The sequence below is a fragment of the Antennarius striatus genome, chromosome 12 (genome assembly GCF_040054535.1).
Source record: "Antennarius striatus isolate MH-2024 chromosome 12, ASM4005453v1, whole genome shotgun sequence".
NCBI lineage: Eukaryota > Metazoa > Chordata > Actinopteri > Lophiiformes > Antennariidae > Antennarius > Antennarius striatus.
In genome coordinates, this window is record NC_090787.1 from 17,445,823 (window position 1) to 17,462,100 (window position 16,278).

Below are 16,278 nucleotides of genomic sequence, written 5' to 3' on the forward strand. Positions count from 1 at the left end.
AAACAAGTGCTGTTTGGAGATACCACAAGTAGCAATCACAATCCATTTCTGTTGACATATACAAGCATTTATTTCCATAAAACAATACATCCAACAACAATAATGAGAACACAGGGCCATCCTATAAGGAAATCAACAACAGTTGTAATACTCAGCATTGAAAACATTATGAAATACCAACAGTATGAGTGTCCACTGGGTCAGTTTGGCCCCCCACGTCCCTTGAAGCTGTAGGCTGAAAGGATGCACAAGGAAGAGGGACACTAATTTCAGGACACCAATGTTCTGATTTTGGATAAGGAGGACAGACCTATGTGCGTTGTTGCTATGACACTGAACAAACAATCGACTCTAACATGTGCGCGCACACACAATACGAAACAAAGCACAACTCCCTACTTAGCCTAGCATAAGTTGACTTTATTTATGCTGACAGATAATAGGAAAGAAAATATGAGACCAACTTATGTGCGTTTTAGCTTTATACTGTAGGCCAGCATGCACACATGTGTTGGAGTGTGTGCGCACACACGCAATACGCAAACGCGAAAAAAAACCATTGGCCTACATAGTCTAGCATAACATGACTTCATGCTAACAAATAATAAGAAAATATGAGACCAACTTATGTGTGTTGTACCTATTGTAGGTCCAGCACACACACACGTGATCGGGCGTGCACGCACACGCACGCAATACACAAACGCGAAACAAGGGAGACCTCCCTACATAGCCTAGCATAACATGACTTCATTCATGCTAACAGACAACATGAAAAAAGATAAATGTGGTGAGACTTACCTGTAACCAGGGTGCAGTTCCTTGGTCCCGTATGGTTGGGAGTGATCCTTGAATGAGGATCAGTCTCAGGCAAAGCCCCGTCTGGACTGACCCTCATTGCTAAAACAGGAGTGAAGTGGTTCCACACACAAACAAACGTGCAGGTGATGTAGCTGCGCATCGCCATTAAAAATGAAATGCAACCACACTCTCTTCTGTTCTTCATTGGATGGGATGAAATATAAACACTGGTGTTGATTTGTACAATCAACAACTGAGCAACTATCATGTCTCCCTCTCGCGGATACCATTTCAACAGACTGCTGCCTCACGTCCGACGCAAAGAACTCCGTCTTGGGGATGGCCATGCCCTTGGGCGTGTCAACCAATCCATATTGTCTAATATTCTGTCCAATAGCAAAGAGTGTCTAGTCTGACATCAGGCATGGCTATTCTAGCGCAATATGATCGATTTGAGTCATTCAGAGCCATGACTTCCTAAAACTCCAAATTTCTATTGATGCAGGGACCGTTTGTTTACCAGATTCTAGGAGTTGGTCGGGTTAGGGAGGACCACTATGTATATGTAGTGACCTGAAAAAGTGTGATTTTCATAATAGGGCCCCTTTATACAGTTCGCTTAATTTAAATTTACAGTAAACATACTAAATATGCTGTGTGTGTGCATGTATATACTGTATACAGTATATATAATTTGAAACCACTCACACATACATAAACAGAAATGTTAAACACTGACACTGGCTTCCTGACAGCTTCTAACTGTGCAGAGATGCCAGAGGAGGAGAGAAAGCGGGAGCAAAAGAAGAGGCTGTAAAGACATCATTTCCATTGTGTACCGAGGAAAGTGGTGGCAACACAAAATGGTAATGACAGTTAAAGCGTTTAGTCACGGATTTACTGGAAGCAACAGCAAAAAAAAAAAACAACCCTCATTTTGTCGTAACTGACATTTTTTAAGGCACCGCTGTTGGGACGAAAATAATTATGATGTAGGAGGACACAGAGTGTGCCGTTCACTGAGCCCCAAAGAAGTAGGATAATGTGTGCACCAACATCCGCACAATATATTTTCAGATACATCATTGGTCATGGGAGAGCTTTTCTACATCAGGTAATGTGTTTGTGTCTCCACCCCGAGACTCTACTGTACATGTGAGACATGGAGAGGCAAAGGTTTGGTTTGGAACCTCAAACAGCTTCACAGGTTTGTACATCAGTTCATGTAGTTGTGAACATGCTAACTGTAATTTGGAGACTTCAGAGCTTCCTGAATAGTATCAATCATTCCTCCATTCTGAAATCAAATATATGACAATCTCTCTTTTTTTCTGTCACCCTCCCCTGTGGTTGCTAATGGTCACCTTCTTATCTTTTAATTGGATGGAGATCTTTCTAGAGAATTCTTGAGGACACTGCATAATGAGCAGGATATCCTGGGCCCCCTAATTGACCTTCACTTTTTTCATATCCTGCCATGTGAACCGTAGTGCAGATGACACTGTTCTGATTATAACACAACTGCAAGGCAATTTTTTATTCTGTTGAGACAGCAGCTTCAGACCTAGAGTTAGGTGGCCACCGCCTGTTGAAGGGGAGAGAGGAGAGGAGCGACAAATGTCTGCAGGGAGAAATGAATCAGGATGTAAGGGGCCAATTACTGCAAGAATGCTGGCAAGAAGAACAGGGCATGCAGGGAGATCAGAGAAGGAAAGGCCACAACATGATCATTGTGAGAATGTCCAACATAGTATTGTAACTTCATTAATGAACATATAAAGTTGAAAAAAATAAGCTTGGAATGAAAGTAAAACCACCCACGGCCATACAAGGTGCTGTAATGTAAGAAAAAAGATCATCTGCAAAACCTCCCTCCCAGTTAATAAATAAAATGAGATTCAATTCAGATTTTGAGTGTTTCACATTTCTTATATTAGACCACAGAAGCAGCTTTAACCTTGTTTTTAAGGACAGACTTTTACAGAACACGTACAACTCCATTCAGATGTAGAGAGATATGTCCTCTCCTCAGGCCACAAAGTTTTGTTTTCCTATTCACAGCATTGACTTGGTATGGACGAACAAGCCAGAGCTGGGCTCAGAACAACGCAAGAAGTTAATAAAAGCAGGAAAATCTATGTCAGGGCTGAGTTAAAAAGGCATAGTCATATCTGACACTGGGTGCTCCCATTGAGCAATTTAAGCAGAAAGACTTATTTAGATGTGTTGAGATCCAAAGAATCATTAGAAACACCAACCAATTAACTTATCATTGTGAAAATGCATCTATTACTGGTAAATATAACACGTAAGTGCAACGTGGAGTTCTTCCTTTTGCCACACAAATGTTAAAGGACACATAGGATAGGGAATTATGCTAAAAATGTATGAATGTTTTCTTATTTGAAATTAAATCTAGAAATCTGAAGGACACAGCGTTCCTGTGATCAGATACAAGCACGTCTGATATTTAAAGTCAATACCGATGTTCTACATCTGGAGACCGGGTGGTGATTTCTTGGATTTCTCTCTCTGACAAGAAGCAAAAAGTGGTATTTTTAAAAAAATGTTGGACTATACCAACAAGACATTTACATGCAAAGACCAGATGCTCAAAGTCTATGATGAACAAGTAGCTACTGGTGCTATATAAGAGTTTGATTTTGGTCAAAATGCAGATGAGCTGAAATCATTGCATGGCTGACCTGATAGATACTAGGAGTGATAGCATGTGATGGAAGGCTATTTTATTTATTTTAAATACAAATCAGATTCAGCATCAGTAATAACATTTAGGATCCAACTAGTGGCAATAAAGGAACGGTTCTAGTGATTCTACACATCAGCACGCAGCAGACAGATATTTACCTGGAAGAGGCAGTTCAATGTGCATCATTTTCATATTTTCATAGGTAAGATAAGTCATCTCAGGCACTCTTGAAAATATTTATTACTTAATAAGAGTATATTATAGCAGAGCTTTTACAGAAAGGAGACAAACCCGCCAGGCTCTAAAGTACAATCACTTACATGTGTATATTCTTGTAGAATACACACATTGGAAGTCTGAGACAAACTGTTTATATATCATCCATTCATCCATTTTCTTCTAGATGAGACAATCGTAATCGTCTCACCTACGGCCGCTTATCCGCCCTGAGGGATCACAAGTCTGCTTGAGCCTATCTGTTGGCTACAGGAAAGAGGTGGGGTACACCCCAGATAAGATGCCAGTCGTCGTGGAGCTACATGAAAAACAAACAAATATTCATGCTCACACTCACACACTCACGGACAATTTGGTGCGACAAATTCACCTCAGCTGGATGTTTTTTGGAGGTGGGAGGGAGCTGGAGAACCTGAGTGAACCCCCGCCGACAGGAATCAAACCTAGAACCTTCTTGCTGTGAGGCGACTATGAACCACTATGCCACCCTGCTTATATATTTACTGTTTAATTATTGACCCACACTTCAAAAATCTTCAGAAGACAGACAGATTCATTATTTTAATGTCACCTCTAATGCTCTGGCACCAACCCCAGAAGCCTAGATAATGATAATAACCAGAGACTGATTGAATGTGTGTGTATGTGAAGGGAGGGGTGGGGGTTGTGGGGGGGCAGTCAAGATTAATTGTAGGGGATGTAAATTTCATTCGTCACATGTAGATTGATATCAATTTTAATTGAATTAAAACAATGTGAACCCTGGTCTGGGAGGATGGCTGGTGAATAACAATGAGGTGAGGATACTTCAGGAAGGGGTGAGACGAAGGGAGGGGCTGGAGAGGTTAGGGGTGAGTGAGGAAGAAAAAAAAAAGAGAGTTTAGTTAATGACGAGAGTGATCGTTGATCTTAAATTAATGAGCCGTTCTGCTCCACCCGGCACTGGTCGCACCAGAGTTTCACGAGGAACTGCTTGCCTTTATTTCTATGCACTGAAAAAGGACCTACACACCTGACGTTACACAAATATCAGTAGGGTAGACAAGCAGCAACTTTATTCTACACATGTCACCCATATAATTTGCTTTTAGGATATACGTGTCGACCGCCTCGCATTTGTGATTGATGAACGTTTGTATGTGCGAGCACCTGCACACACACACACACACACACACACACACACACACACACACGTGTCAGTGTTGTCAGGAAAAGTCAACTGCTGGAGTAACACTTATCTCAGGTGTGATTTTATCTTCTCCTCCCCAAGGACATGTGGCTGAGGTGGAGTGTTCAGCGTGACCAGAACAGGCCAGGCTCACTGCAGGCGGCTCAGGCACAATGTCTTCACACACAAGACGAACATATGGGCTGAGAAATGGAGAAGGTTCCAGTCAAGAGTAAGCCCATTTCATTTTCTCACCCCACAACTCTTATCTCACCTCCCTCATTCCATCCTTGTCAATGCTCTAGAGGATAATATCAGCACTAATCGCTGCCCCTCCATCCATCTCTCCCCCCTTCAGATGGGGAAAGAAAACAGATGGAGGAGGTGCAGATGCCACTATCGTATTTCCTCACATCTTTTCTGGTTGTTTCCTCCATCACCGCATCCACTGTGCTGAGATTGTGCTCAGCTTGGTCAGGTAAAAGTCAAGCTATCACCATAATAGATAAATAAATAAATCACAGCGTCCCGTTCACATAGGTTCCTGCAGGCAGTAACATTTTATAAGGCTGAGAGGTGTTCATGCTGTTGAAGGTGACCCCAGCAGCAAAGGAACTATAAGGAACCTTTTACGGCGATGAGACAATGTCCTGGGTCACCTCTGCTCATGCACACATGCACACGACCCACACACAAAAAGCATGTTGTCATGTAAGATCCCGCTAAAGACTGAAGCGGCGTTACATTGTTGGCGTTCCATCTGTAAAGCTCTTTGAAATGTCTTCAGATGTGATTAATCGCTATATAAATAAAAGTTGATTGATTGCTTGATTAATAACAGAGCGTCCTATCCATTGGCACTACTGGAAATGTAAAATCCTTCTAGGTTACATTTCAGTATAGTCAGTAGGGAATAAAAGAAGCATCACCAGCAAACCAAACACCTGCAACACTTTAATCCTCCTTCACGGTACATAAAACGAGTTGTCCAAGCTCCTCCCATCTCACTGTGTACACTCTACAAAGGTAACGAAAAGTACATGATTCCTTTCCTCCCCTCGATTTTCCTCTTGCCCTGTGTCCTTTCAATTCACTGTGCCAAATGGTACATTTACATTGGTCATAACCTCAATCACCATGCTCGCAGGCTATGCTGAATGTGCAGTCAGACATTTCTACCGTGAGGGGATGCAGACAGAAGTATAATGGGAGCAATAGATAGGAACCCATGCCCGAGGCATCCATCAAACCAAACGACTCCATTACTGTAAGTCGGACAGAGGCAAACGGTAATGTGCACTGTGATAAACACTGGGATAATAGTCTGTTTATAGTCCTGGACACACTGTTTCTGCTGGGAGACACTGGCAAGGAATACAGATAAGATACAGGAGCAGCAACCTCTCTGTCTTTTTCATTCTTTCCATCGCTTCTCCTCTCTCTTTTTTGCTGTTATCAATCACACACACACACACACACACACACACGGTCCCATGCTCTCTTTATCTTTTTTCAGTTTCTCTGTATAATACTGTCCGTCCTACAGAATTCAGAAGGGGGCTGCATACATTAGCCGAACGGGGCTTTTATCTGCATTACACTATTGTAGCATTACCATCACGCTGTTGGAATGAGGCCCTGGAGAACCATAAAAATCTAATAGAAATGAATCTGACGTACTGTAAAAAAACAGTCATGCAACACGTCATTGAGGTATGCATATATAACTTTAAGAAGTAAAACATAGAAGCAGGCACGTATGCATAAATAAATTAATCATAACTGGATTGTTTTGTGAAGCATTGGTTCTCATGTTGTTCCTGGAACAAACATAAGAGTAGACGTATCTGACCCCTCTCTGTGTTCCTCAGAGGATCCATGAAATAACATACCTACTTCTGTTATGAATCAATGAGAGTACACAAAAAGGCACTCTCTTACAGATGGGAGGATGACGGCAAGGCCTACAGAGGAGAATGAGAAAACAAAATCTTTCCATCTGTTGATAGCGGTGTTTAGTCTCAGAACACAATGAAGTGCTGCACAGGTTGTATCCGAACATACCCACATCCACAGGATCAGATAAGAACATTTAAATACACCCTGACATGAATAAAAGAGAACATAAAATGAGGCAAGAGGGTCACTGTGTCTTTTACATTTCTATTAACCCGAGGAGCATCAGTGCTAGATTAAGAGACACCTAGATCAGCCTGATGTGGATGAGCCTGTGTTTAACCCCTATTATGAATAACCTCAGCTAGACAGCAGTTTCTGTGCTGCATCCAATGCAAACCATTCAGAAGGGTCAAAACACGCTCATATACAGACAAAATTACATGATCAATTTGCAGCATGGCAGGGTCAAAGCGAAGGTCTGGACAGTATTTAAGATCGGTTATATTTAATGACCTCCTTCACCCTCTTGTTCCATCAAATATGGGACAACATTAGCCCACCGATCTCACTTTGGATTTTTATACATGTTGTCCAGGCAATGTCGTTTTTAATAGGATGTGATAAAACATGATAACCCTCACCCACTTGAAGGGTTGCTATTGGAAATTTATCAAAGGATATGAGACTATGATAATAGAGGATAGTGTAGTTTTAATATGGATTTAATGCAAAGTAAAGGACATTCTCACAGCAGAAGCAGCGCAGTTTCATCACACATTTAATGGTTTACATGTGTGTGTTGTGACAAATGTAGGACAACAAGTCCCCCACTAGCTCAACCATTTTATAAGAGGACGCCAGACAGTGTTTCATGAACTTAATTTAAATGATGTCAGTGACTGCAAGAAGAGAAGCAGCAAAAGGATACCCAAATCAACATCCTTGCATTAACGGTGTGTTTTGTTGACTGACTTTTCCTGTGGATGCTTTCGTCTGCTGCATGTATATGTGTGTACATGGAAGTTGGATTAGAAAAAACAGACGGAAAACTGTCCTGGTTCTGTATTTCCACTTCCTGTATTTCTTCCCCTCTGTTTTGTCCCTGTTGTAACTTTGGGGATCTGGGGTTTTGTTTCTGAATTCTGCCTCTGCCATCTTTTTATTTTTATTTTTTTGATTTACTATTTTTTGATTTTCATGTGATTGGAACTACCCCCTTGTGGAGACACTTGTGTTAACCTCCATGGACGCTGTGTACCTGAGATTGCATTCTCAAATTACTTTTGGTTTTCAGTAAATATTGGGCTGCATCTGTTGGATCCCTGCTTTGTGCCCGAACCTGGGTTCTTTTTCTTGAATTGTTTGTAACATAACAAAAATAGTTTTCTTTAAAATTTTCCTTTAACCCTTCTGCTGCTCATTCAGGTTTAATGGATTAAGCTTGGATTGCGTATGTTTAAAATGTAGAGCTCACGTAGAGAAAGAAAATGCTGCCAAGAGTCCGAGTTTATTTCTCTGTCTTTCCCTCTATTCATCTTTACCCCTGTCCTCATCCTTCTTCCTACTGTCTATGATGGCATTAATGTGAACTGTGCATACCCAATAAAGTTTTTATATTCACCGCGATTATAGAACTTTGAGGTTAACAATGAAAAACTTTCTTTGAGTGTTTGCTGACAAACATGAAGATAAAGCCAAAGTACATACGGACAATAGCCAACATGGACTTTGCCAGTCAACACACTGTAGACCATATTGCAAATGCATATCCACCTAAATGCACATACTTTGCAAGGTCATTCAGAGCTGGAGACTATCCCAGCCTGGAAAAGGTTGTCAGTTCATCACAGGGTTGCCAATTTTGGAGACAAACAACCTGTCTACAAGTAACCAACTCACCTATAAAATATGTATTTGGATTGTAGGATGGAATCAGAGGATTTGCAAACTCTGGTAAGGTTTTAAGATATCCTGCATCTGCATTGAAACCCAGAGACGTCTTGCAGTAAAGCTGAAGGGAATTCTGATATTTGACATGTATGGACAATACATTCATTTGGATGTTCTAAGGCAGTGGATCCAAAAACAGTGCCAGTATCTGTGATAGGGTTGAGTCGGGTACTTGTTTCGGACAAGTATCCGGTACGGATAAAGCATTTTTTTTAATTGACTTGACATAGACAGATGTAACAGAGAATTGGGGAATTTCTCAAAATAAAACATCTTTCAGACTCTGAAATAAATGAAACGGAAGTAATGTCAATTATTTTTCCCTTCTGTGCGGCCCGGTACCAAATATGGCAGGGGGTTGGGGACCCCCTGCTCATAACTGACTGTCTTCACACTCTGTGATTGGCCAGTAACACACAGCGCCCGCCCTTCCTTACAGAAATATCACAGATTTTCTTCAGCTTGCTTCTATTTCAGTCTATTTAATGTCACTTGGTGAACTTGTTTCTTGTTTTGTTACACGTTCTTTGACCAGACAAAACTGAAAACTGCTCGTGTCACATCGGTTACTGCCTACACTCCAGTCATTTATTGTTTTTTTTTACCTGCTTGCTCTTAGTTTGACACTTTGTCACTTCAGTTAAAATTAAAAATTTCAATACTGTATAGATATTTTAACTGTTACATAGCGTGCGCAAAAACACACATGCTCTCTCTCTATCTCTCTCTTTCTCTCTCTCTAAAAATTAAAAAAAAAGTTACAAAGAAAAAAGAAGAAAAAAACTTAGAAAGTTGAGTTGAGTATGACAATTCTTGCTCTTGGATACTTTGTAGTTCATACTATCGTATTGCATGCGTTGTATTCATTAATGCACTTCATGTTCTGAGTTCATAAAAAAACTTCTGTAAATAGTTCCTTTGTTATTGTGATCAAAAGCATTGGATCTCAATTCTAAGGCTGTTCTGTAAATATTCATTCATACACTTAAGAATATTTATGTTCTGAGTTCATAAAAAACTTGTTCTGTAAATAGTTCTCATTTTTCTGATCAAAAAAATTTATTTGAATCTCAATTTTGAGGCTGTTCTGTAAACAGTTTTAAAATAAACAATAAATATAGCAATCCATATCAATTTCAGACTTAAGCCCCAACCATTTTGGTCAAACCACACCCACTTTTGGTTTAAGCCACGCCCATTCCGAGTACAGATATGATTACAGATAATTTAGATGGTTGAACAGATACAGATACAGATAGTGGTGTACTCACTCATGTCTAATCTGCAATTTTGCAAAAAAAAAATTTGCAGAAAGGGTGTGAAATATGTGACCAAAATAGTAACACAGTGTTTGTGATTGATGTAATTAAAGTTAGGGGGACTTCCTGAAAACCACTTATCATTCCAGTACTCTACACACTCATGGAAAAGCTACGCCCTTGCAGTAGTCCAATACGACGGTAATGGTGGCAAAATGAAATCCAGCAACCTTTTCTATTATCTGCTTCATATTTATTGAGCCACATGGAGGATAAAATGTGGGCTATCAATTATAAGAGCAGCAAATCTGGAAGACATATCTCCTGGATCACATTTTAGTCCCATCCAATAACACGCCACACTGAGGTCCAAGTATGTACAGTATCTTCCTTTTGCGCAGATAGTATATAAGCTATGTATCTCACATTACTATCACTCTCAACTACACAGAGCAATGGTCAACCACATAAATGCCGAACAAGATGCTTATCACATGCTTCCACTTCTGTGAACAGATACTAAACTGCCATCTAGTTCCTTCTCTAAAGGGCGATACGAGAACAGTAGAGGATAGGGTCAAAAGTTCCAGCACACCTGGCCCAGCACTGACACCAGGACCCAAGTGGTCTAATTATAATGCAAGTGAGGAGTTAGGAAGGAAGAGAAGGATCCTAATTGGTTACACATTCAATAAAATATATATGTGCTGGACAACAGGTGAATGCTCTCTGCAGAATTGGGATGCAGCTTGCTCACTTACTCCTGCCGCTTGTATTGGCTTGCATTGACTCATTGACTGTAGGTCATGTTTGCTGCTGGATGTTGGATATAACATTCATAATATCACAAAAACAGAAGAGCAACCAGAAATACAACAGAACAAAGATGGTCAGAAAAACTGCCTGAGAAAATGAGAGACTCCGCAAATTGAGTGTGTGTGAGTAGATTTTGCATACCATATAGGCCAAATACTGCTCTGAATGCACCCCAGTTTATTTCAGGCATTATTTCAATGTTGCACATACCTGCCGACAGGGAAATTGGCTATTTTTATAACATTATAAAAACTAATTACTCAGAAAATCACTGAAACACATGAAGAACAATCAGTGTACTGAACACTGAACTATTCACAGTGGTTTGACGCAAAGAAACGCAAGAAAAAACTGCCTCTGACCTTTTCATCAACACTAATCAGAGCAGTGGAGCGGGCAGTGCACGCAATCTCAGAGCACCTTATCCTGGGGTCTCACCCTGGAGTCCACTTGACTTTAGAAACAACAAATGAATACATTTATTTGTAATGTGCTCACCTTGCAGCAGGCTAAAAGTGTGTGTGTGTGTGTGTGTGTGTGTGTGTGTGTGTGTGTGTGTGTGTGTGTGTGTGTGTGTGTGTGTGTGTGTGTGTGTGAGTGTGTTTGTGTGTGTGTGTGTGTGTGTGTGTGTGTGTGTGTGCAAGAGAGAGAGAGAGAGAGAGAGAGAGAGAGAGAGAGAGAGAGAGAAAGATGGATAGAAACAGAGAGAGTGGAGTAAGAGCGCTCTAAATCTCCTGACCTTGGTCCTAGCGCTGTAGCTCTCAGTGTGAAGGGTTCGGCCCATAGCCTTAAATATTTCAACACTGCTTGGTCGGCCGGAAAGTGCTGAGTTAGAAGAAGGAACAGAGGCCAAGCAACACCATTCAACGTCCCCCAGAGACTCACACAGCACCAGGCCCTGTCTCCAGTGCTCAGTGGTGTGTGTCTATACAGTGTGTGTTTGTTAAAATCCATTTATTATCAGTTTTGGGTGACTCTTGTCACTCTTGCTCTACACAAAAACATGCTTTAATGCTGACGATATCTGCAGACTTACCTGTTACCATGAGTTCAGTCGTCCTCCTGACCACAAAGCCACCAAACTGGACTTCACAGGTGTAATTCCCAATGTCATCTTCCTTTACCTCCTGGATGGACAGAATGTCTTTCTTGTGGATGATACTGGCACGCCACTGCTTTGGACGGCACTCCTGCACATTTGAGTAGGAAGGCCAGGTCAAACTTTAAGGCAAAATCTCAGAAGCCGTAAGTCACTTGAGAAGTGAAAATACAAAATGCCTGGTAGCAGACAAATAGTGAGGTACTGTGTGCTGCCGGGCAAGTCTGACATTATGAAATTTAAGACCTTTACTCTGCTTCGAAATGAATTAGATCCATCAGACCTAAAGCGATCTTAGCTGGATACAAAAGCTTTCAAACATCACAGAGCATTATATAAGTGGATGAAGAGATGGAGATACATAGCTTGGCACTGTGACATAAAAACTCCATGCAGCAAAATGATAAGACATTATCCTACTTATCTGATGTCTATGATTTATTGTACTGAAGTAAATGCTCTCAATCCAATATGCCATGCAGCAGAGCCACAGAGAATAGACAGAATTTACGGTAGTCTCCCCTGGCAAAATAACTATTTGTCCACCACTGGTGTGAGCATATGTTTGAGCAGGCACAATCAGTGACTCCATGACATGATCCTATGTCCATGATCTGTGACAATGATGGCTCAGCAGGCTATTCCCCAATTGCGCCTGGCAACCTTCAAATTCAATCATTGTGGCTCCACAGTGGTCCAAATAACTCTGGGTTCCAGCACTCCCAGTCATTACCCCCAACGTAATTGAATTCTGGACAAACCTAGGGGTTGAGCACAGCTGAGTTAATCTACCACTGATCTGCCTGTGATTAGTCAGAGCTCTTGCCGTTCTCTGGGACGCACTTGTTGTCTGCAGGCTATACCTGACCCGGGAAAGGAGAGAACCCAGGTGAGACAGGAGAGGGTGCATGCTGAATAAAGATCAGTGACTGAGAGTATTTGGAGGACATCCACACATTCCTCAGGGCAGAGAGTGACATTGCCCAATTTTCTACTCATACTACTTTTGTGTTCATTATAAAAGCCATCTCTCTGGATGCCCTCTGTTCAGTCCTTGCACTCTTTTGAGGTCTCTCACAGTGCAAAAGCACTAATACAATTCATCATGATAATTGCACACATTATCTGCCTAACTGATCTGGAGCCATGTTTTCAACTTGTCTTTTAGAAATAATCAAATCACAAATTAGATGAAAACAAACCACTGAACCGTTTCAGAAAATTCTGATGACAAAGTCAGTCTCCCTCCTTGTTCCTTTTCACTTGACAAATGAGAGACAAATGAGAGTATTCAGGTAAAACTAAAACCTCTATGAACCTTCAGGCAGTTGTCGAGATAAAAAGCAAACCCAAGGCTCCAGGGCTACACACACTGTAATTTCTCAGTCACCCACCTTGTACCAGCTGATGTCTGGCTCTTTGCCAGGTTCAACATAGTCATCTATGTCGGGACAGAGGATGTCTTTACTCTTGCTGAGTTCGGCCTTTTCTGTCCTTCTCATGTAGGAGTTGTAGCAAAGATCGGTGTCATTCTCGGCCACAGTCAGAGACATGGACACCTTCATGCAGTATGTGGAGTTCCTGTGGACAGAGAACAGCAATACAAAGTTGAAGATAAATCTGCACTTTCCTGAATGTGGGAACTCACTTAGAACGTGTCTTTTTCATGCCATGGTTCTCTCCTTTTAATGGCATCTTAGTTGTTTCTATCTGTTCCATCCTTACTTTGCCTCTCTTTCCCTTTCCCATGTTTGTGGAGTTAGCCATAATGACACATTCAGCAGCTTTACAGAGTCGATGACTGACACTCAAGACCACTAATGGATTTATGGGGGGCAGTCAGTCAGGCCTTGGAATGCTAATCAGAGAAGAGGCAAATGCTGAGATGGCGTCATGACATGACAGCAGAGGAAAAAGTGCTTGGTCATCAAGGAGTTAGTTCCATTGGACATTCCTCCACTTCTCCCACCAATTAACAGGCTTTACCTTAGGAAACAGCGTTAGCTGAAAAGGCTCTCTCTCTTGGTTAAAAGTTGGACTGCTGATGTTGTTCTATTTGATATCTTCTTCTATGCCCATGGGTGTGTCCCATTCAGGGTGTCATCCTTTTCATTTTCAGCCTCTCTTCAGCATCCTCCTCTTTAACACCAACTGCCCTCATGTCTTCCTCCCTACATCCATCCACCTTTTCTTTGGTCTTTCTAACTCCATCCTCAACATACTCACCATCTCTCCTCCGGACGTGTCCAAACCATTGAAGTCTGTTCTCTCTAACTTTGTCTCCAAGTTCATACCAAACTTGATAAATAAATTAAAAAAATCAAGATAATTGTGATCCAGTAGTAGGCAAATGTATAAGGAACGTACATCAATCATTTGCTCGAAAAATGTGTCCAACTTCTGGTGGCAGAAGAGAGAAAGAGGTCCTGAGGGATGAGGCCCCTATGAGAAGGCCTGGCCATTCTAGGTCCAGTGCTAAGAGAATTATTAAGAACATCTGTTTGGATAATGTGGAGGTGGAGAAAGATGCCTGCAAAGGGGCTTTTAGGCAGGGCTTGATAGGGCAGTCGGGTGGTAATGACAGCATATGTCACACTCTCACCAAGAGTATAGGAGTGGAATGGAGTGAGCAAATAGCAGCACACTGTAATCTAGAATGTGATTAGGTGCAGCATTATGGTTTCCTTAATTTGCTGTAAGAGGCCTGCTCAAAATCATAAGGAGCCCAAGACTATAGTCTCACTGAATGCAATCTTCTGCTGTCTGGCCAGGGGTTGGTTGGCCTCTTGGTGAAACAGGCGTCCAAGCATACACCAATATGGGTTTTCATTTCTTTTCATTATATTGCGTTTACGGCTCACCAGATGTTTCCATTCACTGTAAATGACAGGATTTCATATGATCTACTCAGGTAATAAAAGCAATAAGGGAGTCACCTCTGTTGTATAAACACCTCTGACCCCCTGGGAATGTGAAGTTCACACTCACACACGTGTTTGAAAGACAAATGTGTCTACAGAACAGTGGGTAGAAGCAGAACAGCCAAAGAGAAAGGTAAAACAAAACAAAACAGATAACGTCTATATCTATAACACAAAAGATCAGAAAAGGTTCTTGTGCAAAATACTGTAGGATGCAAAAGTAAGATTCAATACATTACAACACACATGCCTTCACAGTGAAATCTAATATTATCGACTCAGTGCCTGCAATCTAGATGGAAGAGAGTGGGAAGCACAGGGCTGTAAGCTGGCGGAGTATGATTGGATAAGATACAGTGTATGTGTGTGTGTGTGTGTATCTGTGTGGAGAACTGCACTCAAATACACATGTGGATCCAAACATGTACATTTTGATAAATGACAGATGTAGAAAACTCCCAAACTTGATGTAAGGAGAAGATTATCAGAAATGATCCACTGAGGTCCCCAGAGAGCCCAAAGGAGACATCTCATGTTAAATATCCACTCAAAGCACCCTGTGGGACTGTGAGAAGATATCAATGACATCATTGGGTTGATGGACAGCCAGGGCTCGATGCGTCCTGTGGTTGTCTTTCACGTCTGTCACATTCTATTCCAGTGTAGCCGATTTGGATATTAGCATGTGAGTCACGTTAGCTGTAATTACTGTCCCACATGTTGGATAATGTAATCAGTGGAAGGAAACACACATGGTTTTACCCACTCCAGAGCACAGGCTCATTACTAGATATATATTATAATACAACTGACCAGGTGAAACATGGAAAGGATGAGGCAGTGTGTGCTGGAGCGACTGAGCCAGGCAGCGAGGAAGACAGATTGATGGATCTGAATCAATGTTACGGACTTTATGTGTGATGAATGCAGCCGAAAGAGAGGCAGAGGAAGATTACATGAATGGAAAAGAAGGAGAGCAAGGAACGCAAATGGAGATGTTATAAATGAAGTCACCATAATATTAAAACTGGCAATTAGAGGCACATTTACAAAAAGATAAAGATAAAGGTAACAATGCTAGTAGTCTGCACAACAAACCCAGGACTACTGGGAAATCGATTGCTATATACTGTACACTAGTCATGTTGGGATTTGCAATCCAGCACAGTGGATTTGAAATAAAATAATTACAAACCTTTTAATTGCTGCTGATCTTAATTTTAGAATGCAGAAGTGAAAGTCAGAATTAATTGGAAAACATTTGTAAAGGAGGACCAACTGCTAAATTAAAAGAAAGATGATGCGGTTGAAGTCATTTCTCCTTTAGTCGATTTTGACATTTTGTCAACATAAATAGTTGGGGATCATTTTATTTTGAGGTCTCCCTAAAATGACTGAAGGTGGCAAGCCATGTTAAC

At 41.3% G+C, this 16,278-nt stretch overlaps 1 protein-coding gene across 1 annotated transcript in view; it reads right to left on the minus strand.

The window, feature by feature from the left end:
* The window catches only part of il1rapl1a (interleukin 1 receptor accessory protein-like 1a), a 147,758-nt gene that overhangs the window by 83,271 nt on the left and 48,209 nt on the right, over nt 1-16,278 (minus strand). Inside the window, exons 3-4 of the mRNA XM_068328758.1 lie at nt 13,334-13,520; nt 11,877-12,030 (exon numbers count right to left, since the gene is read on the minus strand). Of these exons, the coding sequence (XP_068184859.1) occupies nt 11,877-12,030; nt 13,334-13,520 (341 nt within the window). The remainder of the gene's footprint in view (nt 1-11,876; nt 12,031-13,333; nt 13,521-16,278) is intronic.